Source organism: Amphibalanus amphitrite, unplaced genomic scaffold, assembly GCF_019059575.1.
Source record: "Amphibalanus amphitrite isolate SeventyFive unplaced genomic scaffold, NRLGWU_Aamphi_draft 000395F_arrow, whole genome shotgun sequence".
Classification (NCBI taxonomy): Eukaryota; Metazoa; Arthropoda; class Thecostraca; order Balanomorpha; family Balanidae; genus Amphibalanus; species Amphibalanus amphitrite.
Genome location: NW_024881889.1, coordinates 152,229 through 180,074, shown reverse-complemented (window position 1 = coordinate 180,074; position 27,846 = coordinate 152,229). Strand labels below are relative to the sequence as shown.

At 45.5% G+C, this 27,846-nt stretch overlaps 1 protein-coding gene across 1 annotated transcript; it reads right to left on the bottom strand.

The window, feature by feature from the left end:
- On the bottom strand, positions 1–26,384 carry LOC122390433 (carbohydrate sulfotransferase 11-like). The gene is made up of 5 exons (XM_043383378.1): positions 25,951–26,384; positions 5,715–6,109; positions 1,951–2,072; positions 1,529–1,673; positions 1–1,250 (listed from the first exon to the last, which is right to left on the bottom strand). Coding segments are annotated over exons 1-5 (1,302 nt in total). The 5' UTR covers positions 25,952–26,384; the 3' UTR covers positions 1–611.
- Between the last annotated feature and the right edge of the window lie 1,462 nt (positions 26,385–27,846).

Sequence of the window (27,846 nt, the reverse complement as noted above, 5' to 3'; positions counted from 1 at the left end):
ATATCATTCATGCACATGTATTTTCACTGTGATGTTACATGGCGATTCACAAGGTGAAAGGGTTTTTGACAAAGGTAAATTGCTGCTGCAACACCCAGTGATGGTTTGCAAACCACATTGCAAAAAGCAAGGACAGCTGTAATGAATTCATCATGAATCAACGCTTGATAACATTCATCGGCTGCAATACCAATGTTAGAAAAATATTTGCATTGCTAAAATGACCACTGTAACGACCCCTTGTTGCGGTCTTGTCATAGGCATACCTATGTAGTATAAGCCGTCTTGCATCTCTCAGCTCACCAACATATCTTTTTAACCTTTGAAACTCATCACTTGACTATTCGGACTCGGCGACAGTGCCACGTCTGTAATCAATCATCATCCATATTAACATATTATACCTAAATGGTCAAAAACAAATGAAATTTGATGGGTTCAATGCATATTCAAGACCAACGAAAACACACCAAAATGTGTGCAAAATATTAAAATGCTTGTTCAAATGCAACAAAAACACGACAATATGTGCACGTGCCCCGTGTTGCTCACGCTAGCATGATTGCAGCGTGATGCACAATCACAAGTCTCGCGCTTCTTGAACACCATAATCACAGCATGTTTTCCGCCACAGCTTTGTTCTCGCTTTCGTCATCATCTGGCCTCACGTACTCCAAGTACTGATCCACCGTATAGTTAAACATGAGGAAGTCCATGTAGAACATTTTATAGACCTTCATCAGTTCGCTCCGGGTCACCTGCGAAAAGTACTCCCTGGTTGTGTTGCTGGTGGGGCCGCGTTTATTCCTGTTTCCCAACTGCGGTAGCAGCAGCTCTGTGTAATCTTTAATCCCAATCTGGTCGGCGATGTAGCGATTATCCTCCTCCAGGGTCTCAAACTTACCGATCAGGTCGTAGTCGACGTTGCAGGGTGTGCAGTGGGCGAAGTAGGGTTTCCAGTGTTCGTCTCCGACGTCCTGCGCGGCCACGCTGCGCATGAACTCCGGGAAGGTCAGCGGTGCCGGCTGACGCGGCGGGGGCGGTGGCGGAGGTCCGTTGAGCTCGGCCGCCGACACCGGCTGGGGTACCACGTCCTTCCGCCGGTGTAGCCGGACCATCTTCACCGCCTTGACCCAGTACGCCTGGCCCTGCCGGCGACCGTTGTTCTCGATCTTGTCACGGAAGGCGCTGAGCAGACGCTCGAACGGGTGGCGTACGACCAGGAAACGGTGTCGCACCGTCTTCGGCATCTGAAACACAAGCACAGACATTTGAGCAGGCTGCTGGACAAGCGCTAGGAATTTGCACACCATGACTGATGTCGAATCCAGACGTGCACTTTCGGGGGATAGGGTACAATTGAATGATCTTGTTTTTGTTTGTTTGTTTGTTTGTTTGTTTGTTTGTTTGTTTGTTTGTTTGTTTGTTTGTTTGTTTGTTTTTGGGCAGAGCGTCAGTCGAGTCCTTTATATTTGGGGAAAGCATTGTCCTAATACCCACCTCCCCTGAATTTCACAGCGTAACTTACGGTCCAGAAGCGAGGTATGTTACCCAGATGTCGGCGCAAAACCTCGATGGGACATTTCTTCTTGAGCTTGTGTACGGCGCATAGCAGGTGCAGCCAGTTGCTGCTACCGGCTTTAAATACTGGACACCAGACCACTGCATTAGCACTGTGGGCATAGGATGCGTCAGGCCATTCTGCCTATATTCTGCCTATCATTGCTCATGACTGCCTATCACTCAGCAGTCTGAGGCAGCCTAGAAGGGTTCTGGAGCTAATAGCAGTGTCTGTTTATCGAAACATTCAATTTATCATTCGATTTCTGCTTGGCTGTTCCTCGTGAAAGGATTCCTGACTCTAAATGAAAATATCTAAAAGCAAAACTTAAATTGATTATCATTTTGTATGTAAGATATGACGCTAAAGAAAGAAAAACGTTGGCTTACTTGTCGTGGAAGACGTTGGTGGTAATGGCTGGTGCCAGATATTTGGGATTTTGTTTGCAGACCTGTTGTATCCTCTCTCTCCTACGCTGCATTCGCTTTGCCATCCGCTCTGCCACGTCGTTCTGAAAAGAGAGACAAAGCGGCTGTTCAAATGTTGTTCTATATACCCTGGTCCCTGGTTCTAATGGAAGATAGAGCATAAGTCGTTTTGTTATCGTCCTGTTTTTTTTTTTCGCTTATCGGTCCTTTTCTGCGCTTGTTTGGTCATTAGATAGAAAGCTTGACACTCGTCTATCGTCTTTGAACTTTCGGGAACTGGGGCTTATAATGTTACCCACATATTAATATAAGTTATCGTACATATTTCTAAAAGATGAAAGCAATCGGAAGTTGGATGATTTGCCTGCAGATGCGCTCAATGCCCTTCGCATGGTCGTGCTCTGCTTTGCGCTTGTCAGGATAACATGTGCTATGCTCCAAAGGTCGTCTATTTCGGCCATTCCCAAATTACTCTGTCTTTAGATCAAAGTTCATCATCAAAGAACATGTCACGGGTCAGTCGATCCATTCTGAACATACAAGGCTAGCTAATCAGACCGCCACATCACCAATCACCATAGATCAGCTTAGAGGGACTCTAATCATCCAAAACCAATGTCCCCAGTGGCGCTCATGTCCTGAGCGTCAGAAAAACAAAAACAAAAAATAACACTCCCGGTGTTTATGTCTGCTGAAAAAAGGTCCGGGATAATCTGGCATTTCATAGCCGGGTAATGCGATATGGAAGACTCATTGAACAAGCTGTTTGTAGGCATAAAAATACCGCTTATATTAAACAAAAAAAAAAAGGTGGCAGGAAAATTATCGAAGGTTGTAGGAGACATGCAAAATTAAACTAACCTTTCTTGTTTCTGGGCAAGTAATCAACCTTGTCGCTCCTATCTTATATTTTTTTTTTCTTCAGAAAATAGAGCTCGAAATCATGCTTGGACTGCCGAGGTCCGTGGAAGCTGCAACAGTTGCAACTTGAAATTGATACTGTTGTAGCTGCAACTGCAAGAGCTGCTACTGCAGCGTTTGATTTCATCTGTCTCAGTCACATGTGTTGCATCGTCGGTAAGTCATTGGCGTCTCTCGCTAACTTGGTTACCGTGCTGGCGAAAGCCTAATTTAAACATATTGCGCCGCGTGGCGTGATGGGGACTGGGCTGGCGGGGACTGGGAATGATTTATACAGCACAGATGTTGCATTGATACAAATAAGGATACATGGCTTATGGCAATGATTGGTCTTTTGTCGGCGAATCTTGCTTTGCACCTGAGCTCAAGGCATCGGGGGCCGTTAACGGCTCAACTCATCATCGTCCGTTGCAAAACCTGCATTGTGACTCAGTTCAGGCTGACATACAGACACCCATTTCCATATAAGGACGGATACCATTGTTTGGGTCCGCTGACTCCTTTTTTGGAAGGTTCGCAGTACTCATTGAGTAAACCTTCAGTTCCAATTATGTAGTCACGGCTACTGGTACATACTAAGAACTGCAACACTAAATACCAAGCTGCTCGTGCCGCTTGTACCCCGTACCGAACCCTTCACCACGTACCAGTTTGGTAACGCGGTCTGCACCCCGAGCCTTTACCGCGTTCTCAGCTGCTCGCGCGATCGGCACGCGGGTGCTCGGCGCCTCGGGGGTAGTTGGCCAAGCGACCATCATCTCCGGTCCGTGCAGAGAACCGGGTGCACAGAGGGCGCTGGGACGGGTCCGGTCCGTTGCCGCACGGAGACTGCGAGTCCCGGGATCTCCGCTTAGATATTCGCCCGGCAACATGGAGATGGGGCCAACAGGTGGTCACGGAACCACCCGGCGACTACGAGGATGCATTGCTAATCACACATTTGTTAACCGCCCTGAAAAACGGCGTCTAGTTTTTAGAGCGGCCGAGGCGAGCGGTTTTGTGATCGTGCTGTCAGTTGTGGGCAAAGTTTTCACCTCTGGCCATTTCGCAGCCATTGACCCGGGCAGGGGCGCAACGGTCAGCTGTGGTATGCAAGAACTCTGGGCGCGTGATGCGGCGGCAGGACGTGTGTGAAGGTATACCCGTATATTCCGAGACACCTACTGAGCTGGCGGTGGTGGGTCATGGGATGATCTCAGATCTGGCTGGATGGAGGGGGCGGCGTGATTTATCTTACCGGAGGTTTGCCTTTCACAACAGTGCCTTATTAACGTTTCGTTTCGGCCAATTTTTTCCATGCTATTTTTATTATGACAAATACTGCGGTATTTAGTGGACACATTGCCATAGTGATTAGTGCTTTATATTACTTCATTTATAAATACATGATAAATTTACTTATGTTCAATGTAATGACCTGTGATAGTGCTTTCCTTATGATGGACTCTCTGTGATTGTTCCAATGTACTTAATGAATTGATGTGTTTTAACACTATGAAACGCACCGTGAATATGGTTAATTGCACGAAGATTGATTTACCTTCCGCATGTACCGCCAAGGAAATTACACTGTGGAAGTTGGCGCATTATGCATAACGCATTCGAGTATAATTTGCCAGGGCGTTTTATTGCATGAAGATTGAAGTCAAGCATAGTTATTGCATGAGTGTCGATTGTGATGCTGTGACATTATTGTTGTCATTACACACTGAGCCACTGAACACATAAAACCTGCAATGAAGGCTGATGCATGAATGTGACACTTGCCGCTGGCCACTTACTTGGGTGATGCGTGTTACCCTTCCCCGTCGTCCAACAGGATATTTGTGATTGGCAATTATGGCCGTATGTCCATAAGGTAATTATTTACATGGAGGTTGCTACATATGCAACCTCATATAGGTAGGTACATATACATATAGTGTACAACATATGTAGCTAAAATCGACAAATTACTGCTATTGCCAAGTTATAAATAAAGTCATTCTCATTCCTTGATTTTGTGATTACACATTTAAAATTCACCGACAAATGATACTGAATGGGGAGAAGACGGCGCTGGAATGTATGCAGCGTCAGGAATCATTGTTCTTCGTTTGTTTAGTTTGTTTATAGACGCGAAGAGTGGCTCGTTACTTCTAACATCATGGCACATTGCCGACACTCAGTGAACAATGCGCCCTCCTAAGTGCGTTTTTGACGTCTGAAGATGGCAAGTCACTGCTCTGCATGACATGATGCTATTGGCATGGTTCGTGACGACGCTGCGAAAGTGGGCTGACGTTCTACCACTGCTGATGTGTGTCTGGCCGATTACTCGAGGCAGAAGCGGAACCACGCGGTTAGCAAGGCGCCGTCTCAGCGCCGCCGCTGTCTCGCTCAACTGACCGAACCGCGTCGTGATGATTCGCTTTGTGCGTTGAAGCGGAATAACTGGAGAAAGTACGAACGGTCGGAAAGAACATGACTTGAAATTCGCGTTTTAATTAGTTTTATTTGTATAGTAAAAACTACCTAAGAGCTGGTAAATGAACTCGTATTGGCTTTTTATCTCCGGATTAGCTGCACGATAAAATCGAGCTCATTTCCCTCTGGATTGTCAAAATACGCTGATGAAGATGGTACCGGCTGAAAATACGAAGAGGTTACCACTTACCACTATTTTCTCCATCAAGATATTGACTCACTCCACTCAGCTATCGCCCACGTACCACCCATTCGGGAAAATACATGATCGATATCCTGCACTTTTGGGAGGCATAAAGCTCTGCCAGCGCAAAGAAAAGACATTCCTTGGCTCTCACCTGAGCCGATGACGCTCCTTCTGTCGTCGCTGACGTCTCCTTCAGCTCTTGTCGCTCTCCGTCAGCAGCGACGGAGCGAACCGTCGTCGCCGTTTTCGGCGGAGCTGGCGGCGGAGGTGGCGGCTCCTGGGTCGTCTGGTCTTCGACCCTCGCCCCCGGTCCAACGGGTACTTCCTGCTCCCGACCAGCGGTGCCGCTCTCTTCTACCGCAGAAGCCTGGTGAGCATACCTAGCGGTCACCGTAGCCGTCCACTGGGAGGCCTGCCACGAGCCCTGCAGGGCGGTGGTGAAGAGCGCCATGACGGCCAGCAACGTGAGCAGCATCAGCAGCTGCAGCTGCGGCTTCCGGAGAGAGCGACGCGCCACTGATGATAATGCCAGGGCATAGCACTTCACTGAGGGCGGAACGGGGAAGGAGCGGACTATCAGCACGCACCAGAACAGGGGCGGGGCGGAAATTAGTGAACGCCATGGCGAGGTATTGCACGCACTGCAGGGGTGGAAAGGGAGAGCGGACAGTCATCAGCTATGATAGGGGGGGGGGGCGCTGAAATTAGCGCACAATGGGCTGTGTGGCGGGTACAATAGTTCACTGAGGACGGAAAAGGACGGGCACTAACAGTTAGTGGAAGGCAGAACGCGGTATTTACGCACCTGATTGGTGGGAGCGGGACATAACGGGACAGTGCGTCATTGGGAGGGGATGGTCTGCCATCCCCTCCCTGCCATCCCATGGGAAGAGGCGGCGGACAATGGCGAAGGCAACAAGCGTGTCACATTGCAGCCAAGTTGCGTAATTCCAGCGTGATCCTGATGTTTTTTATCGTAAACTGTGAGTCAAGATAAAGAAACCACAAATTGCTCTACCACATTTGAATTACCGACAGCATTAGGTACAGGTCTCGCGGGTTTTAGCGGTAGGTCGCTCGGCGAGCGGGAGGGCAACCAGTTCCGCCTCTGTATCGGTGACCATTTGCTCCGCCCAGTTACTCGCGAGCGCGTACTACGGCACATAGTAAAGTGGGGAGGGAGGGGTTAGAGTGGCAGCCTGCGTAGAGGCTAAAACCGGTTTTTATCGTCTGGGCCGGCGACACGGCATGCGGTCAGGGGACGGGGAAAGGTCAGAGGTCACTCACATGTGCAGTACCGTGTCCCGTCCTCTCTGCGTGCTGAACAGCGCACGACCTCGGCCGTTGGCCAATCGGCATTGAACGGTCAAGGCCACCCGTAGCCAGCGGGCGGGGTGAGCCGGCAGCGCGGCGTGCCGATTCATAGGTAGTCGTCTTAAAGGTAGTGTGCCACCTTTGAAAGATTTCCCATTTTATTTTTCCTAGGATAAGAAGCTTCTGTTTTTACCTAATATCGCAACAAAAATCAAAAATGGGCCTGGAATAGTGCCTTTTTCGCCTAAAAGTTTTTCGGTTTTTAGATATGTATAACAACTGTAGTGGGCTCACCTGCAAACAGGCGTCGGGCAACAATCGCGAATGCGGCGCACTTGTGACAATAAGCAAAGGTCATTATAGTGTTACGACCATACGACGTACGGGAATGAGTTATCAGCTGTCTAATCGTAGACAACACAATGTCGAGCCTTAAACTGTAAGCCCGTATTGGTATTGTTTCTTTTATTTGGCTGTCGAACATTATTTATGGTTTGAAATATGATTTTATGTAAAATAATTGATATGAAAAAGCCGTCTTATAAGTTATGACCCCATTTCACCACACGCAAGTGGCAGAAATGACAATGATCAGCTGACGCATTTTTCTTGGCCGAAGTCAGAGCGCGCGGCCCGACGCACCACGCGTATTTGGAAATTCCGACCTCGACGAGCATCAGAAGCCACCTAACAGGCGTGTTCGAAACCGCAGGAGATGATGATGAACGGGTTTATCGAAACTTGATTGGATGAGCATATCGGTAATAGCGATTTCAGTGTGTGCATTTATTGTTCATAGTGGTGTGAAATGTGGTTGGGGTACGACCGACAACCCGTCGGGGCGAATTTCGCACTGGGGTACTCAAAATTTGAAGAATTTAAGACGTTTCCATGAGTTTTGAAGGTATGGATAAGTTCTAAAAATCCGGTTCTCCTTATCTGGGCCATTAACTCCATACGGTCCAAGAAAGCTGGCACACTACCTTTAAGTTTTAGCCGAGGCCGGGAGACGGCTGTAATGTTATTTCTTGGGAACAGTTCTGTCATTTAACCCGCGCCTCGTTAGGGTCTCCCGAGCATCGGTCCCATGGGGGGAGCATTTTGCCCCCCCCCCATAATATCTCGAGATCACGCAAAATAACGACAAGCAGCAAACGGTGTTGGATGGCCCCAACTAGGAAATACCTTTTGGCTCAATTTCATTGACCTCGGTCAAACCGTTGACGTTACAGTTCAGGTTAAATGTCGAATGTTCACCGTTTACAGGCATTTCAAGAAATGTGTTGTAAAATCGAGTAAAATGCATGTCATTCATCGATAAGGAATCAATGAATGACAATTTTCGATGGGGAATTGTTCGTCAAACACATATTTTGCTATTTGGGGTCACTGATACCAGGTCAGGTAACAGAGGTCAGGTCACTGAGGGTCACAATATGAAGATAACTATTATGTGATGCATGTTTTATGGTCCATTTTACATGACAAATTCGATTATGTGGGTCAGGCAACCCTTGGGGCCAATTTGGGTTATGTTCTGGTGAAGGTCAGGAAAAGGTCAGGTCAAATTAGGTCAAATTTCTAAGTTGATTTTTTGCATAAAATGGGTATCGATTCGATGCAGCTCGTCACGGGGAGTCTAATGATGGTCTTTGTTTTGCGCTACATGGTCTAGAATTGTTAAAAATTAAGTTAAAAAATTGACGTCATCAGTTTTGAACAGCTTTTTTCGCTATAACTTGGCCAAAAAAAGGAGGCATCGATCTACAATTTGTTATATAGATCGCAGAGAGCAGGGACTATCATATATAGTCCGTTTTTTTTACTCGAAAAAGAACTTTTTTGTTATTTTATAACAGACCAATTTTTCAATTTGGGGGGTCAAAACCTCAAAATTTTGAAAATCCCGGATTGCAGTTTTGTAGCGCCGTCTTTTCTCTAGCGACGAGATAGAGAGATTTGAAATTGCTTGTTAACTGAAGCTTTTGGGGCATTCCACGATAGATCGACCAAAAAAAAATTAAATTGACACCCTCATATTTTATTTTTCGCTCAAAATTGGTGTATAGGGTAGAAATGGGCGGGAAAGCCAGCTGTGGCAAGGAAAATTTTTTTTGACCTACAGTTTTCGAGATATAGCCTCGGGCAATTCCTGGAGGTCACGCAGCAACCCTATGTTTGGCGGCTCATAACTCAGAAACTATTGATTTTTGTATAAGGATAACTTTATGTCTTCCAACTCAAAATTAACCAAGGAAACTTTTGGCTATCTCGGATTTTCGATTTTTGAAAATTTTGGTCACGTGACCTCTTGACCTATTTTTTGAAGAGTGACCTTGACACTTTCCCACCTGAAAATTAAAATTTGGTCTGATGACGATTCAAGCCTTATCAATGGTCGTTCATATGCGACAATAAAAAACATGGCTATCGGCCTGCATTGACCTCAGGTCAGGTCATCTTTGTGACCTGCCCATTATAAGTCAATGGCAAAAGTACCGGCTAGGCCACTAAAACGCATCGGACTGGTACAGTTACTTCATAATCATACCATATTAGGTTATTATTGATCACTCTGGTGCAATTTTGCATCAGTGACCCGCGGAAAGGTCATCCGAGGTCACATTATGACTCACGACATTCATATGCCTTTTATGTCTATATCTTTTGATAGAATAGGTATAGGGATTTGGGAAACACATCAATTAGTTCACTTTGGCCAGGCGCATCATGCCACACGCAGCCTTATATGTTAAGGTCATTTCGTGACCTTGACCTAGGGTCAAATTTTGGTCAAATTTCATATTTGACCTTTCGAAATAAAAACTTATACAATTCGATCCGACTGGAAAAAGCAAACACGATGGCGCTATTTTATACATCTGACTTCATAAACATAATAAGATATTGGCGAAAAACGTTTTTGTTCCGTGAAAAATGTTTATTTTCAGCCAGATTAAATAACAATATTTTGGCGTGGTAAAGGCATTCGAGGTGCATAGACACGTTGGCGTAAGTACTTGTCGATAGGCGTTATCACAAGTGTATTCGCGGCCATTGGGGCGACGTAAGAAAAGAAGAAACCAACTGGCTCCAAGAACTTTAAATTATCAGTTAGCATGCACCTTTTCCTTGATGTGTAGAGAATTTACCATTATTTGTTACAGAAAATTGCATTTAAAATCTTCCATTTATGCTTTTTTCATCTTTTGCACAATATGTTCTTTTACTAAGCTAGAAACACTAATTAGAAATAGTTCCCGCATCATCAAGAACAATAGGGAAGGCTTGAAGTGAATAAAATAATTTAAACGGTTTTGTAATCTATGTGAGGGCACTTCTAAAATTGCCTGTAGAAATATTGAAGGCAAAAGTTCAACTTTTTCACAAGACGGATGTCTATAAACCTATTTAACTTGTGACAACTCAGCCGGTATTTCGTCGCCTACAGCCCAGCTTTCCCTAGTGACCGATAGAGGCGCTGCTATCGATGTCCGCCCGTGCCGCCTAACGTACCTAAGCAATTCACGCTCATATGACTCGGTGTTGCGGTCATTTCTACAGGTACCAATCTAAAAAAAAAAATAGCATAGGTAGATATGTGATGATCAGCAGTTTCGTACATTTGGCATGAATAATAATCACTCACATAAATCACTCACAAGCTCGCTTCGCCAGGGCCAAAACTGTGAAGGGGACGAGACAGTACCACAGATTCTGTCCAGTTGACCTGACCACAGTCCGCGTCCACGAGCTTTCAGAAGATCGGGAGGGCAAGGAAGTCAAAGTGTCTTAGATAAGCACATACAAAGTAGACGAGCTTGGAAAGTTGCACTGTTGGATCGGACCAATGTTGTGTTGTGTTGTTGTGAATATGTTGTCGGTTTGCTGTGTGCCGTGCGTGCCGATTAGGGTGTACATAGGAAAATGTTTTATGTGAGTGATTATTATTCATGCCAAATGTACGAAACTGCTGATCATCACATATCTACCTATGCTATTTTTTTTTTTAGATTGGTACCTGTAGAAATGACCGCAACACCGAGTCATATGAGCGTGAATTGCTTAGGTACACTCGGGGGCAGATTGATGTTCCACAACTCTTTATCCACCGGGTTCCTATGGCTCAGCATTGGCAGCAGCCGCCTGGTACCGGTAGACTGTGCCGCTTCACTTACTTGTCAAGCGGCACAGCCTACCCACACCGTATGACACCGGTCTGGGTCGGTGGCTAGAAGGCGATGTGGGCCGCCTGTGACGTCAGCGCAGCGCGGCGGTGAGGGCCGAGCCCGGGGGCATGGCTCGGGTCGGCGCGGCGCGGCGGCCGGCGAGGGCTGGGGAGTGAGGCGGGGTGGGAGGGTGGGAGCATGGACCATCGCGCCGCGCGGCTGAGCGAGTGTAGTTGACTCTCGCGTCTCAAGGCGGCAATTATTCTACCTAAAAATTGCGCTAAAGCAGTTGTTGAAATATCCTATGCCCAAGACAGCGCCTATCATCATACTTGCCATGAGCATTACGGCATATTTTAACGTGGCATTGGGACAGCCGATAGAATTTATATCACACGTGCATCGAGTTGCGGAGCTACATTGTTTATAACAGACAAGTATTTATTAAAGCCTTGATTGAGCTCATTGGTGTCTATTATTTCGCACAGCAATCGTCCAGGGACGTGGGAACTGCGGTTTTTGGATAGCGCGGCAGCCAACGCCCCAACTTTAAGCAAATTTTACTGTTCCTCTAATGTGTGATCGCCGCGACCAATAGCAAACCGTTCCAACTAGGAGCAAATAAGTTGCGCACCTGGGACGGTTCGAACCGGGCTTCTCCAACCGGTCACCCTACGACGCTATAGCGTGCATCCACTGAGCTACCGAGACCACCGACTACCCGCCGCGGTCAAACGCGATAATATGTCACAAAACTGTCATTGGCGGTCAGCGGGTGAATGTCAATTTGTTTTGTGCTGACGGGGACCATTCCCGGTAGCTCAGTGGATGAACGCTCGTATCGTGAGCTGACCGGTGGGGGAAGCCCGGTTCGAAGTTCGAACCCTCCTGAGTGTCCGACTTTTTGGCTCCTGGTTGGAACGGTTTGCTATTGGTGGCTGCGACCTCATATTAGAGGAACAGTAATAATCGCTTTAAATTGGGGCGTTAGCTGCCGCACTATACCCATACCCCTAGTTCCCACGTCTCTAGACGATTGCCGTGCGAAACAATAGACACCAATCTGCTCAATCAAGGCCTCAATACTAACATGTTATGCAAAATATAGCTCCGCACCTCGATGCACGGGTGACAAGTTCTATCGGCTGTCCCATTGCCACGCTTAAGTGCTTCGTAATACGCATGGCAAGTAAATGATAGGCGCTGTCTTGGGCATAGGGCATTTTAACAAATGCTTTAGCGCAATTGATGGGTAGAATAATTGGCAAATGGAGACGCGAAAGTTAACTACGCTCGCCCAGCCGCGCGATGGTCCATGCTTCCACCCCGCCTCACTCCCCAGCCCTCGCCAGCCGCCGCGCCGCGCCGACCCGAGCCATGCCCCCGGGCTCGGCCCTCACCGCTGCGCTGACGTCACAGGCGGCCCACATCGCCTTCCAGCCACCGACCCAGACCGGTGTCATACGGTGTGGGTAGGCTGTGCCGCTTGACAAGTAAGTGAAGCGGCACAGTCTACCGTTACCAGGCGGCTGCTGCCAATGCTGAGCCATAGGAGCCCGGTGGATAAAGAGTTGTGGAACATCAATCTGCCCCCGAGTGTACAAGTACTTACGCCAACGTGTCTATGCACCTCGAATGCCTTTACCACGCCAAAATATTGTTATTTAATCTGGCTGAAAATAAACATTTTTCACGGAATAAAAACGTTTTTCGCCAATATCTTATTATGTTTATGAAGTCAGATGTATAAAATAGCGCCATCGTGTTTGCTTTTTTCCAGTCGGATCGAATTGTATAAGTTTTTATTTCGAAAGGTCAAATATGAAATTTGACCAAAATTTGACCCTAGGTCAAGGTCACGAAATGACCTTAACATATAAGGCTGCGTATGGCATGATGCGCCTGGCCAAAGTGAACTAATTGATGTGTTTCCCAAATCCCTATACCTATTCTATCAAAAGATATAGACATAAAAGGCATATGAATGTCGTGAGTCATAATGTGACCTCGGATGACCTTTCCGCGGGTCACTGATGCAAAATTGCACCAGAGTGATCAATAATAACCTAATATGGTATGTTTATGAAGTAACTGTACCAGTCCGATGCGTTTTAGTGGCCTAGCCGGTACTTTTGCCATTGACTTATAATGGGCAGGTCACAAAGATGACCTGACCTGAGGTCAATGCAGGCCGATAGCCATGTTTTTTATTGTCGCATATGAACGACCATTGATAAGGCTTGAATCGTCATCAGACCAAATTTTAACTTTCAGGTGGGAAAGTGTCAAGGTCACTCTTCAAAAAATAGGTCAAGAGGTCACGTGACCAAAATTTTCGAAAATCGAAAATCCGAGATAGCCAAAAGTTTCCTTGGTTGATTTAGAGTTGGAAGACATAAAGTTATCCTTATACAAAAGTCAATAGTTTTTGAGTTATGAGCCGCCAAACATAGGGTTGAAGCGTGACCTCCAGAAATTGCCCGAGGCTATATCTCGTTAACCGTTCGTCGAAAAAAAAAATCATCGCCACAGCTGGCTTTCCGGCCCAAAACAACCCCCTAGACGAATTTTGAGCGAAAAATAAAATATGAGGGTGCACAGCTTTGGTCGATCTATCGTGGAATGCCCCTTTTGTAAGCGTTTCAAGATTTATTTTGCTCATTTTTGCTCGAACATGACCTCAGTTTGACCTCAATAACTCCTGACATAAGTTAACCTAAGATTTGAAGTTTTGTGTGAAGGTGTCAAATTGGTGCCCGGGAAGCTATTGAAAATTTGGCGGGGCTGCGCGCTGCCGTTTTCTTGCTATTCAGGAAAATACTGAGGGGGCTATATTGCCCACCCCCAACGGGGCGAGGGTTAACCGTGACCTGCTGAGGCTGGAGGCCGTTTCACAACAATGTTTTGCTTTCTGCCGCACTATATTTCCAACAATTTGTCACAAAACTGACCAAGAAATATGTTGTATGAATGAAATTGCAGTATTATTAAAAAGGAAACTAAGCGTAAAAGTTTAAGTAACATCACTGTATGCTGATTTTTTGCGTTATTTTTAGAACAAAATCGATGTAAGCCACTAAAAAGCAAAACATAACATTGTTTATATAGGAATATGCCATAACTCGCAGTTACTCGCACTCATATCGGCGTTTTCGCAGGCGCTAACGTTTGGGCGGGGATGGATCAGGCCCCACAGTTGATCGGCTTTTGATCAAACTAGAGCTTCTTGAAAAGAAGGAGCATGTTGCACGTGACGAGAGGAAGCCGATGATACCCAATTCATAGAGCATAGGCCACTCGTTGATCATAGATCATATGTTGACCTTCCAAGTCAGTTTAATGACCCAATAGGCGGAAGGGTCTAGACCTGCCTAGAATGTTTATATGAATTGGACAAATTAATTCGTATATGATGTAAGATATAAACACCAAAACCACCGAACGTTTCGTGTTATTCAGTATTCACTTTTTCAAGGGTGATAAAGTGAATCATCATCATCATCATCATCACCCTTGAAAAAGTGAATAACACGAAACGTTGGGTGGTTTTGGTGTTTTTATCTTACATCATATACGAATTAACCTGCCTAGAAGTTTTGTCGTGAGCTTTTATGGAGCATTCGGTATGAGAGAGAGAGAGAGAGAGAGAGAGAGAGAGAGAGAGAGAGAGAGAGAGAGAGAGAGAGAGAGAGAGAGAGAGAGAGAGAGAGAGAGAGAGGGAGAGAGAGACAGAGAGACAGAGAGACAGACAGAGAGACAGACAGAGAGACAGACAGAGAGACAGAGAGACAGAGAGACAGAGAGACAGAGAGACAGAGAGACAGAGAGACAGAGAGACCGAGACCGAGAGACCGAGACTGAGAGACCGAGACCGAGAGACCGAGACCGAGAGACCGAGACCGAGAGACCGAGAGACCGAGAGACCGAGACCGAGACCGAGACCGAGACCGAGTCCGAGACAGAAACCGAGACAGAAATTAGCCTTTTTAGAAAACGGTCGGTATAGATATTAAGCGACAATGCACGGATTTAAAATGAACGTTAATCCTTCTCACAGCTAGCCTGTTCAGTGTTTCCATTTCCATCGCTGGGGCTGGTGACCTCGCCTTTAGGCCATGTGACCGGAAACCGGCAGCCTAACAGCACATATTCTAGGGGCGCAGAAACCTTGAAGATTGGCTGTGCCGCAATGTCATTCCTAGTGGTTTTGAACCTGGCTATAGATTGGCTCCATCCGCTCCGCAGATCGGCAAATTTGTAGTTAAGCAGCCCTGAAGGCACCAGCCAAGTTCCTCCGCTGGTCCCGGCCAAATAAGACACAAGGAACCAAACACAATTTCACTTGTTGGGACGTTTCTAATCTTAAGTCTAGAAACGAACGGTTAATGAGACCTGACACGCCGAATTCTGGCCTATAATGGGCTCTAGAAACTGGTCACAGATCAAAGGTCATTTTGGTCAGGGTCATGAAATTTTCAGGGTAGGTGTAAACTTTCAAGTGCAGATGGCCTGAACTTATCCTGATTCCTGGCTGCATAGGTATTTATTTACTTATGGTGAGAAAAATAACTTACGGTACTGAAAGCTTCGCTAATCGCTGCTATCCGCAACTATTTACGCGAGTTATTCAGGAAGAACCAAGGAGAGGGGTTCATTTTATCACCCCTAATAAGAAGTAGGGTTTCCATTAAAAGTAAACGGTAACATCGATAAATAACATCTCCTGTTTATTTCTCAATTTAATATGATGAGTTCTTTCGTAATGTTAATAAATGCTTATTAGGTAAACAACATTGTAAGTTGGCCATGGCACGACATTTCCATTCTATTTTATCCTGTTCGTTCTGGCCCCCCTCGCCTGCCGCCCCCTCCCCCTTCCCCCCACACCACCACCACTACCACCAAACCGGCTGAGTTGGCTGAGGCGAGGCTGGTTGAGGCGAGCGCCTCCCCTCCCTTCATGCCAAACAGCGCCTGGCTGTCGTGACCTCTAGCCTCACCGCCCGAAGGCTCGCCCACTGTCCAAGGACGCCCTGCGCGGGCCGCAGTGATAGCCTCTGCCGAGTCCCGCCTCTATCCATCGTTCACCACGCGCTGGATTCATTCATGCCTCTGTGTTTCAGCGCCCTACCCGTTGGGTGGCACCACTGTAGTCATAGGCGACTGCAGGGAAGCCGCGGTCAGAATGCCCCAAACAGCGAATTTTGAGGTTTTCTTTTAATTTCTCCGAAACTAGCCGGCATACGACCAAACCTTTTTCCATGATCATGAAAGAGAGCTATACGAATAAATCGGTCACATCTTCAAGCCTACAAAGCTGAAGACGAAAAAGATAGGTATAGCCGGAAAGGCAAAACCTACGCTTAAAACTCGCGGGACCTGTACATGGGGATGACGGTAGTCTGACGCGTGCCATATTGTTTCTCGTGACAGTCGGTCATCATCCAAACGGCAGACCTTGTAACCGAAGGACCCACTCAATCCCTGGCTGTTTTATTGCGCTGGGTGCGCTATTCACCCTCCACTGTCCCCTGCCGTGCGACCTGCCGGGCTGGCGGTTCAAGGGTTACGGCGCCGGGGCATCCGGCCGGCGCACAGTGTGGCCAAACGCCAGATTAGCGCGAATTTAATCAAAAAACGAATTTTGGAATTTTGACTTTTTATACCCATCAGTTGATAGGAAATTGCCCAAAGTATGTCAATATCACAATACTTTGGTTCAATGTCTTCCTTTCGGTGTCCAAAAAGCTAGCTAAAGTGGACATACGCAATGCCGGTCCCGGCTGTGCTGAAATCGTCGAAAATCCGCGTCACGTTTACAACACATTTTGGCGTAATTGTCGGAGAGGTTTGGAAATAAATGGAGTGGCATATGGCTACTGAGCCTATATTTGATAGTATACCCGAATTCTATAGGTATCCTTGGACTAACCGATGAGTTATGCTCATTTTAAAATTACCATTTTCAGACATCCCCTGAAAACACTGTCCATCGTAAAAACGTAGAGATATAAGAAAATGGCCAAAAAACTCCACGCCAAATCTACCACGAGAAGATTTGCCACACTTTTCTGGACATGATCCATTCAAGAAACCCTGCCCCAACCTGCCCCCCGGCCTTTGGCTCAGCTTTGAACGTATCGGGTTGGCCCGCCCGGGGAGGTCCGGCTACAGGGTGGGCGCGGCGGCGGCTCCGTAACGTTACGTGGATGGTTCAACCGCTGTATTTCTGACTTGTAATATTGCAGAATACGGTCGCCAATGAATAAATCTTGGCAATTTTTCAACCCTCGCCAATATAGAGGGTGAGGGTGGGGGTCGAACGGACCCCTCTCGGTTTTTCGCAAAAAGCTCGCGTAAAAAGCGGCCGATCGCGACGAAACTATCAGTATCCCCGAGTTTATCAACTTTACACCTACCCTTTCAATTTCACGACCCTGACCCCAATGACCTTTGACCTGTGACCTATTTCTCGAGACCATGTTTGGCCGGAATCCCGATTCGGCGTATGTTTGCTTGCATTAGCCGCGCGTTTGCAGTCTTTTCGTGGTTTAAAGCGTCTAAACATGTGATATTATGATGTTGGTCCCATGCATTATGGTCGGTGTCAAGATCACTTGAAGGTCAAGTCAGTTCAATGACCTTTGATGACCTCGGTTCACCTTTTTTAGTTTTACATGCTTCCAGACTAGTTTTTGGAGTTGATTTCGAATTTAGTAACCATTTGAACATTTAGGAAGAAGTTTTGGTGCCTTCGTAGCATGCAACGCAGCTGTCAGTGGCGGTTGACACTCCTATCAATTATGAATACCCGGCAGGACGCCTACTGGTTGGCCTGACCTGACCTGACCCACCTACGTTCGCGGCTAGCAAAACACGAATACGGGCGAGGGTTAATCACATGAAGGTCAGTTCTGACCCCAGTCAGAGTCGGAATCGGAATCGATTTTGGAATCCGGACCAAGACTCGTAGTCTAAGTCACCGAAAATCCATCGACTGCGTGGACTTGCCATGGCTGTGGAGTCAGAGTCCGAGGCGATCGTAGTCGACAGTTTTGCCCGGAGTCAGAGTTGAAATTGACTTTTGAAAGCCGTAGTCGGAGTCGGAGTAACTCCATCGACTTCACAGCCCTGGGAAGCACATCATCCGTCGTAAGCTAGTTCTCCTTACTTTTAGAGGCGAAACTATGCCATAATATGTGAGCAAGCATTTATAATGCATCGTAGAAGGTGTCACGTAGGTTTAAGTGTCAATTTTGAAACCAGGGAACCATTTTCGACGGATCCGAGCAGCGCTGGGATTAAATTCGCGCTAAACTGGTGTTTGGCCACACTGTGCGGCGGGCGGGTCCGTACCGTTCCACCGACCTCACGGCGTGCCGGCACGCTGCAGGATAGGTCACGGCAAACGGGTCCCCCTGCCGACAGTGTGGTGTTCTGTACTAGCCGACCCGCCCGCGCTGGGTTGCAACACGCAGATTGAGCTCTATCATCGTTCTCTACTGAACCTATATGCATTATTCACCCTGGAAATCGGTCCATCGCTCCCGCACACCCGCGGATGTGTACTGGATGTGCACTGTGCACTGTGCACACGTGCGCTCACTGCTCTTTGCACGCAGCGGTGCAGCGTCTCGGCTCGTCCGGTCGTCCGTCTTGGGTCGTCCACAGCCCGGGGGGATCATTCTGCGTCCGCCGGCCAGCTGAGCGGCCGGCCCGGGCGGCTGCCCGGCTGCCGGCCGCTCCCAGGCTGGCGCTCAAGCACCGCCGGCCTGCCTGGGACCTTGCCGCGGCGCCGGCCGGGCCAGCGCAGCCGGTACCGAGGCGCCGCACGGAGGTGTGATGACCGCTCTCCTTTCAAGCTTGGCACGAGTAACGGCGCGTCCAGCCGTCACCCGGGGAAGGTGTCCCAGAACTGAGGATGTGTCAGCACTTTTGGCAGAGTGGGCCAGTTGGTCCCAGTGCGTGTCCGAAGTGTGCTGATCAACGGAACGATAATACGTTTCTTAAATAAATACCTTTGCTAACATTTGCTCATGGGTGAGATTGACCGGGTGAGGTTCGCGTTTCAGCGCCCGTTTGCATTTTTCTGCAAATCCCTATCTAACAGCGTTATCAAACATTAACCCACGACCGCCTGGGGGGGGGGGGGGTCGGATCCGACCCCCCCCCTCCGTTCTTCTTGAGTAACTCATGAACCACTTTCGCTATCTACTTGAAACTTGGCATACCTTCTCCCCCATCAATTTGACGTCTCCTGTGCAATTTTTAAGAAAAAATTTCAAATTTTTTTTGAGATATGTCGATTTTAGTGATGTAACTACATGGCGTTTTTAGTCAAAAAGTGGTAAATGTTTAAAAAATCGCCAAAAATCAAGGTTTGAAGCAAATTGCAAATTAGGGACATCAAAAGACGCAGCTCAACGAGTTCTTTAAAATGGCTATCTCGGATTTTCCATAAAATGCGTTTTTCACCCCTAAAAATTCAAAAAACTATATTTTTTGGAAAACAGCTAATAAAATCCAAAATTTTGGGAATTTCCAAAAAACCGGAATATATGTTGTAGAGCTCTATTAGAACATTAGATGCCCCAAATTTCAACTTTCTATCTTGATTTTTGACCCCCAAATTGTAAAAAATAGCTCCAACATGCATAGGGTATGGTGACGTCATAAGCATTTTCGTGAATTAGAGGCACTTCTGAACATCGCATGTGAAAACAAATGGCACCACTAGATTCCTGGGACAAAGCTCGTCTAGAAAAGTGCATTTTTATGTCAAAAATAAAAAGTTGAAAAATTGATCTTTTTTTCTTAGCCCTCGTTTAGTTATGTATAGTAAAAACGTTTTTTATGCTTTCAATGCACACTTATCACCAGCACAGTGACTTGGGGTCACATATAACCATTACCATCGGATTCGGCGTGAAAAATAAGCCATAAAACATGTGTCGCACGCCCATGTAGCAGAAAGTGAAAACCGTGACCTTTCGTGACCTGATCTGACCTTGACCTGTACCTAGTATGACCCCTATACGTACATGGCACCTTCACTAGGCCTTTGAGGTCATTTTTGGTGAGTTTCGAGCAGCAGCTATCGATTCCGCTGTCCGTAAGCCGATTCATGCAAAACCCCTGAATTTGACCTTTGACCTGACCTTGACCCGAAAGTTGACCTCAATCTTAAAATCTTAAAAGTACTTTGGGAAGGTCTCGTAGAGAACTTTCGAACGCCGCCTCGCGGGGCTCGATACGACCATTGGTTCTCGAGATAACAGGGGGGGGGGGTCGGATCCGACCCCCCCCCCTCCCCCAGGCTGTCGTGGGTACGGAAATAGCCCAGGCGGTGCCGGGTTAAAATTCTAAATCTAGACCCGTCTTTCAAAGTCAGGTCACCTCGTCACGTCAAGTGACCTGATATCAGGACACTTGACGTGACGTGGTGACCGATCTTGAAAAAAGACAGGTCTAGAATTTTAATGTGTGATAGGTAATATGTATAAGGACAGGCTGCTCGCCATAGCAACAGCGACTGAACGATTGCTTTGAAACTTCAAGCGATTAATAAGGCTCACAGTACGTACAAAGCTTTTATCTCGGAATATCGATATACCTATATATATATGACTTAACCCGGCACCGCCTGGGCTATTTCCGTACCCACATCAGCCTGGGGGGGGGGGTCGGATCCGACCCCCTCTGTTATCTCGAGAACCAATGGTCGTATCGAGCCCCGCGAGGCGGCGTTCGAAAGGTCTCTACGAGAACTTCCCAAAGCACTCTTAAGATTTTAAGATTGAGGTCAACTTTCGGGTCAAGGTCAGGTCAAAGGTCAAATTCAGGGGTTTTGCATGATTAGGCTTACGGACAGCGGAATCGATAGCTGCTGCTCGAAACTCACCACAAATGACCTCAAAGACCTAGTGAAGGTACCATGTGCGTATAGGGGTCATACTAAGTACGGGTCAAGGTCAGGTCAGGTCACGAAAGGTCACGGTTTTCACTTTCTGCTATATGGGCGTGCGACACATGTTTTATGGCTTATTTTTCACGCCAAATCCGATGGTAATGGTTATATGTGACCCCAAGTCACTGTGCTGGTGATAAGTGTGCATTGAAAGCATAAAAAATCGTTTATACCATACATAACTAAACGAGGGCTAAGAAAAAAAGTCAATTTTTCAACTTTTTATTTTTGACATGAAAATGCACTTTTCTAGACGAGCTTTGTCCCAGGAATCTAGTGGTGCCATTTGTTTTCACATGCAATGTTCAGAAGTGCCTCTAATTCGCGAAAATGCTTATGACGTCACCATGCCCTATGCATGTTGGAGCTATTTTTTACAATTTGGGGGTCAAAAATCAAGATAGAAAGTTAAAATTTGGGACATCTAATGTTCTAATAGAGCTCTATAACATTTATTCCGGTTTTTTGGAAATTCTCAAAATTTTGGATTTTATTAGCTGTTTTCCAAAAAATATAGTTTTTTGAATGTTTAGGGGTAAAAAACGCATTTTATGGAAAATCCGAGATAGCCATTTTAAAGAACTCGTTGAGCTGCGTCTTTTCATGTTCTTAATTTGCAATTTGCTTAAAACCTCGATTTTTGGCGATTTTTTAAACATTTACCATTTTTTGACTGAAAACGCCATGTAGTTACATCACTAAAATCGATATATTTCAAAAAATTTTGAAATTTTTTTCTTAAAAATTGCACAGGAGACGTCAAATTGATGGGGGAGAAGGTATGCGAAGTTTCAAGTTGATAGCGCAAGCGGTTCATGAGTTATTCAAGAAAAACGGAGGGGGGGTCGGATCCGACCCCCCCCCAGGCGGTCGCGGGTTAAGGTCAGGTCAGTTTTTCAACCTCCCCATTTTAACCCCAGCGCTGCTGGTGGCAGGGGTATTTGAACTTCGGCAGGCTTTTTCTGCACATGTGAAATTTTCAGACCTGAGACCCAGAGGCCAGAACTTTAAAAGGTCACCACGACCCACGTCAACAGAGCTCACGTCAGGAAAAGTTGCAAATTGTAGGTACTGCTCGTCATTGATGCACCTACTGGATGATCGCTTTGAAAGTTTCAACGATTGACAAGGGTACCTATAAGTCATGTTTAAAACGTTTTTCTCTGAATTTCGACATTATTGGTGACCTAAAGGCAGGTCAAGTCGCGACCTTTCCATTATAATTTATTGGGGGACTTAAACTGCGCTTCTTTTGGACGAAGGTCATTATAATTCCTAACACTAACAAACATCGGTTTACAGATAAACGTAAATAACAAATTTAATAATTGCACCCGTGACCTCTCTTTATGGTTCTGAGGTTATTGCAGGCCGCAAGAGATTTCAAACAGTTGAGTTTTTCGACGATAGGTACATTTTGATAGACATGGTAGCGGTATGATACAAATAGCACATTGGATGTGATCACTGTTCACTGATCAGCCCCACGATACGGATCGACTGATATGCAACATGTCATTTTCCGGACAGGTCATGACCTTGACGTTAGGTCATGACCTTGACGTTAGGTCTTCGTAGGCTAAGTTACAGCTTATTTAACGCGTGTTGACGAGAGGTACAGAATGTTTGTAGCATAAATGCCGTGCTAGTTTTGAGTTAATAATTATTGCAGAAAAAGGTTTACTGGGAAAACGTTAATTTTGACAGTCTGTGCCCTCTGGAGACTTCACCGTTTACTTAATGTAAAAATGTGAGAAAAACATTATAAGCGTTTTAAGATCTACCGAATGTTTTCGTTTCCGAGATATGCACTGTTTGTTCAAAATAGTATATATAAGTGATGTTTTACCTTCGATGACCTCTAGCGGCCTGACCTTTGACTTGACCCAAAAATATCTGAAGCTATTTCTTCATGATTTTAACATTCTTTCGAACGTTGCTTAGCGCGTGCCGCTACGGTGACCAGGGCCTCGTTTCATAAAACTCTGCCGTAACTTACACCTTTCCGTATTTCACACCCTTTCAAACTACGGAGCGTAAATTAAAGGGACTCTCCCACCTTCAAAAAAGTTAATGAATTGGCATGAAAGTGATGTCGCTAGGTTCAGGAAGAGCGAAAACGAATATCTACCAAATTTCATCGAAAAATATTCACCGGTTTTCAAGATATTAGACTATTACTATTGTTTACTTTCTGGGATCTCCGCTGTTCCTAGCGACTTTATTTGAAAGTGCGGCATTTGTTGCGCGCAAAGCAGCATATACCACCGCGTGCTACCAAACGTTTTAGTAAAAGATTTAAAAATCGTTAGACCTCCGCTGACGTCACAAATTCTAAGGGGGCATACCAATGCATTAGCCCCTTAGAATCCGAAAACTGCAAGTTTGAAATTCCATATCTCCGAATTAAAGCATTTTTCGATGTTGTGAGTGCCCAAACCGGTATTTTCAGGCCATGGCCACCAATTTGGCTATCTCAACTCAAAACTAATGTTAAGGTGGGAGGGTCCCTTTAAGCCGTTTCACAAAGCCAAAACTGGAATTGTTTACACCTCCGTAACTAAGCACATTTGCGTAGTTACCGTAATTTATCAAGTGTCCTACAAATTACAATTTCATGTCAACACTTATTTTTTTAACGATAAATTATAAAACAATTATGTTGAATTTAAATCTTAAAAATTATTTATGAAAAAAACAAAATTTATATTGATGACCATCCTTTATTAATTCAATATATTGAAAACAGCAGAAAGCCAGCTAAGCAGAAGTGCCTAACTACGAAAGTGGCGCGGCGCGGCGAATAAACAAAATTCCGATAGTGGCCACAAAAAGCGACTGGTACAGAAGATTTGCAGTTTCTTTTTCTCATTTTGGCTGTTCTTTCTTCCTCACCGGGCTCAACATTATAAAATATATCAAAAATTAGCTTCGAATCTTCACATTAAATCAAATTCACGCAACATTTTTGTGCGTAGTTTACACCACTGATATCAAGAGCTTGATAAAATATTTGGCGTTAATTACGTCGTTTTATGAAACCCAAATGGCATCAATTGGTCCGGAATGGAGCATTTGCCGTAAATGAAGCTCCGTACTTTCGATGGCGTGAATTACTCCGGTCTCCGGCTTTATGAAACCGAATTGGCATCAAATACGCCAAATCTGGCATAATTGACGGAACGCCGTAAGTAATTCCTTTTATGAAACGAGGCCCAGGGCCTCGTTTCATAAAAGGAATTACTTACGGCGTTCCGTCAATTATGCCAGATTTGGCGTATTTGATGCCAATTCGGTTTCATAAAGCCGGAGACCGGAGTAATTCACGCCATCGAAAGTACGGAGCTTCATTTACGGCAAATGCTCGATTCCGGACCAATTGATGCCATTTGGGTTTCATAAAACGACGTAATTAACGCCAAATATTTTAACAAGCTCTTGATATCAGCGGTGTAAACTACGCACAAAAATGTTGCGTGATTTTGAATTAATGTGAAGATTCGAAGCTAATTTTTAATATATTTTATAATGTTGAGCCCGGTGAGGAAGAAAGAACAGCCAAAATGAGAAAAAGAAACTGCAAATCTTGGCCTCGTTTCATAAAACTCTGCCGTAACTTACACCTTTCCGTAATTCACACCCTTTCAAACTACGGAGCGCAAATAAATCCGTTTCACAAAGCCACAACTGGAATTGTTTACACCTCCGTAACTAAGCACATTTGCGTAGTTACCGTAATTTATCAAGCGTCCTACAAATTACAATTTCATGTCAACACTTATTTTTTTACAAAAATTTATAAAACAATTATGTTGAATTTAAATCTTAAAAACTATTTATGAAAAAACAAAATTGATATTGATGACCATCCTTTATTAAAACAATATATTAAAAAACAGCAGAAAGCTTGCTAAGCAGAAGTGCCTAACTACGAAAGTGGCGCGGCGCGGCGAATAAACAAAATTCCGATGATTCCGATAGTGGCCACAAAAAGCGACTGGTACAGAAGATTTGCAGTTTCTTTTTCTCATTTTGGCTGTTCTTTCTTCCTCACTGGGCTCAACATTATAAAATATATTAAAAATTAGCTTCGAATCTTCACATTAATTCAAAATCACGCAACATTTTTGTGCGTAGTTTACACCACTGATATCAAGAGCTTGATAAAATATTTGGCGTTAGTTACGTCGTTTTATGAAACCCAAATGGCATCAAGTGGTCCGGAATGGAGCATTTGCCGTAAATGAAGCTCCGTACTTTCGATGGCGTGAATTACTCCGGTCTCCGGCTTTATGAAACCGAATTGGCATCAAATACGCCAAATCTGGCATAATTGACGGAACGCCGTAAGTAATTCCTTTTATGAAACGAGGCCCTTCTGTACCAGTCGCTTTTTGTGGCCACTATCGGAATTTTGTTTATTCGCCGCGCCGCGCCACTTTCGTAGTTAGGCACTTTTGCTTAGCCGGCTTTCTGCTGTTTTTAATATTTTGTTTTAATAAAGGATGGTCATCAATATCAATTTTGTTTTTTCATACATAATTTTTAAGATTTAAATTCAATTTAATTGTTTTATAAATTCTCGTAAAAAAATAAGTGTTGACATGAAATTGTAATTTGTAGGACGCTTGATAAATTACGGTAACTTCGGAAATGTGCTTAGTTACGGAGGTGTAAACAATTCCAGTTGTGGCTTTGTGAAACGGATTTGTTTGCGCTCCGTAGTTTGAAAGGGTGTGAATTACGGAAAGGTGTAAGTTACGGCAGAGTTTTATGAAACGAGGCCCAGGAGCCGAATTAGAGGGGAGCGTTGTCGATGCCCCACCCTCACCAAGGCGTGGAATTCCAGGAGCCCCGGCGGCGCGACTCGGGTTTGGGGTGCGTTTTCCCGTGTTACCCTTGTCCATAGGTAAGTACGTGCGATGTGCGTAACTTACTTTTGATTGCGTTGCTTTGGCTGAGGTGCACGAGGAGAATCCAATGGTGAATGCTAACAAACGCTGCGATGGCTGAAAGAATCACTTCACGTTTATGTATGCTGTCACGGTCTGCAAGCTCGTGAGAAGTGATAACGAGCTTCAGCTCACACTGGACAATGAATGCCCCGTTCTCTGGATATCACTCTCTTGAACCTTGTTTTAACGAATACGCAGGCATATCAAAACACAAGTCTTTGGTTTCTGTTACATAGTTTTCTCATCATAGCCCAATGGATAACTTCTAAATTATTTCAGGCTATGAAGACTTCGCTTCCTCTCCACTCATAACACCACTATCGTCCCAAGTTTCCAGCACTTCTACCAGCCACCAAGCAGCGATGATGGTCTCAGCCTATATCACCGCACGGACGGACCCTCCCGTGCTTTCGAGCGCGCGTCTGCCGGCAAACTGACTACCCGTCTGCGTCCACCGGCCTAGTGCGGTGCTCCCACCGACACGCCCGCCTGAGTGCCCGACGCCCGCTGGGCGCCGACGCCCCGGCAGCTCGGCAGGTCACATAGTACCCCATTGCCGAGGTAGCTAGCAGGTAATGAGGCGGTAATGAATGCGCAAAGGCGTGAGCTAATCCCTGCTTGAGGAGACTTCAGCGTTGTACTGTAAGCAAAAGGTTGCGTCAAAGCTGACAGAAGCCAAAACTTCCAGTGTCAATAACCGTTTTCACGACGGCCATCTGGTTCTGGTACACATTGGTGCACTTTTGGTGCAGATTATGTGCAGATTTGGTCAAATTAGGTCCAGTGTAGGTATTTCGAAGCTATCAGCTAGGGTTGCACTAATTGCTTATATGCCACCTTTGTCATATTATCAGAGACTATCAAAACACTGAAATAAATTCTGAAGATATTTGTCTTAAAAGAGATTACCTATTTAGGTGCAGATTTGGTCAAATTAGGTGCATTCGCCGGATAGCCCGTCATGAAAACGGCTAATATCAATTACGTGTTTAGTTAGGTAGGTACTAGGTAGTGTACGAGCCGGCATTTTCTGAGTCATCACAAGCTCGTTTCTCTGTCTAAATTATTTGTCTCTAAATCATAGGTAAATAATTTTATGTTCACACAGAGGAATACAGTAGCGGTAGAATACGGTAGGTACTGGGAAGCAGGAAGCATTGAAGGGCAAGGACAAGCATTGGAATAAAAAGCGAACATCAATTTTGCAAAGCATGGAATACGAAATATTAAAACATACCTACCTGATTTAAGTGCCGATCTGACTTCTGAGATAAGTTCGACTGGTCTTTCTTTTTGGCAGCCAGTGACCTGTGTATCCGTCAGCTATTTCAAATATTTTTCATTTAGTCTTGCTTATTATAGGTATAAGAAGAAATAATTGTTCTTTGGCTCGTTGCTCGCTTGGTTTGCGGGCCTCTCGACTCTTACGTTGTTTGGCTCACTCAAATGATTTATCTGTCAAATAAGAAAAGACGTTTTTTTTTTTCGCAGACGACTCCGGACATACGAGTATTTATCGTCCTTCCAACATATCCCTTTACCAGGCAAATGCCCCAAAATGGCTAAAAGCACTGTAGTGCCGAAAACAGTACGTTCAACAGACATCAATGCCAACATTCAAGACAACGGAGACTTACGGTCGTCACGTCACAGGACATATATCTTACCATATTGCGACATTTTGTAAATTGTCATTAGTTATCGTGGGCTGAGGCTTCAAAAACGGCTTTTATCTTTTGTGGTCATATTACCAGTATAACGCCTTTTATGGCGACTAACGGAGCGAGCGAGAGGGTGGGCCTTGCACGTGCGAAATTGCGAGGGGGTACCTCCAACTGACTTGTGCACGGCACCTTACTAACCGGTCTCTAGCGATGT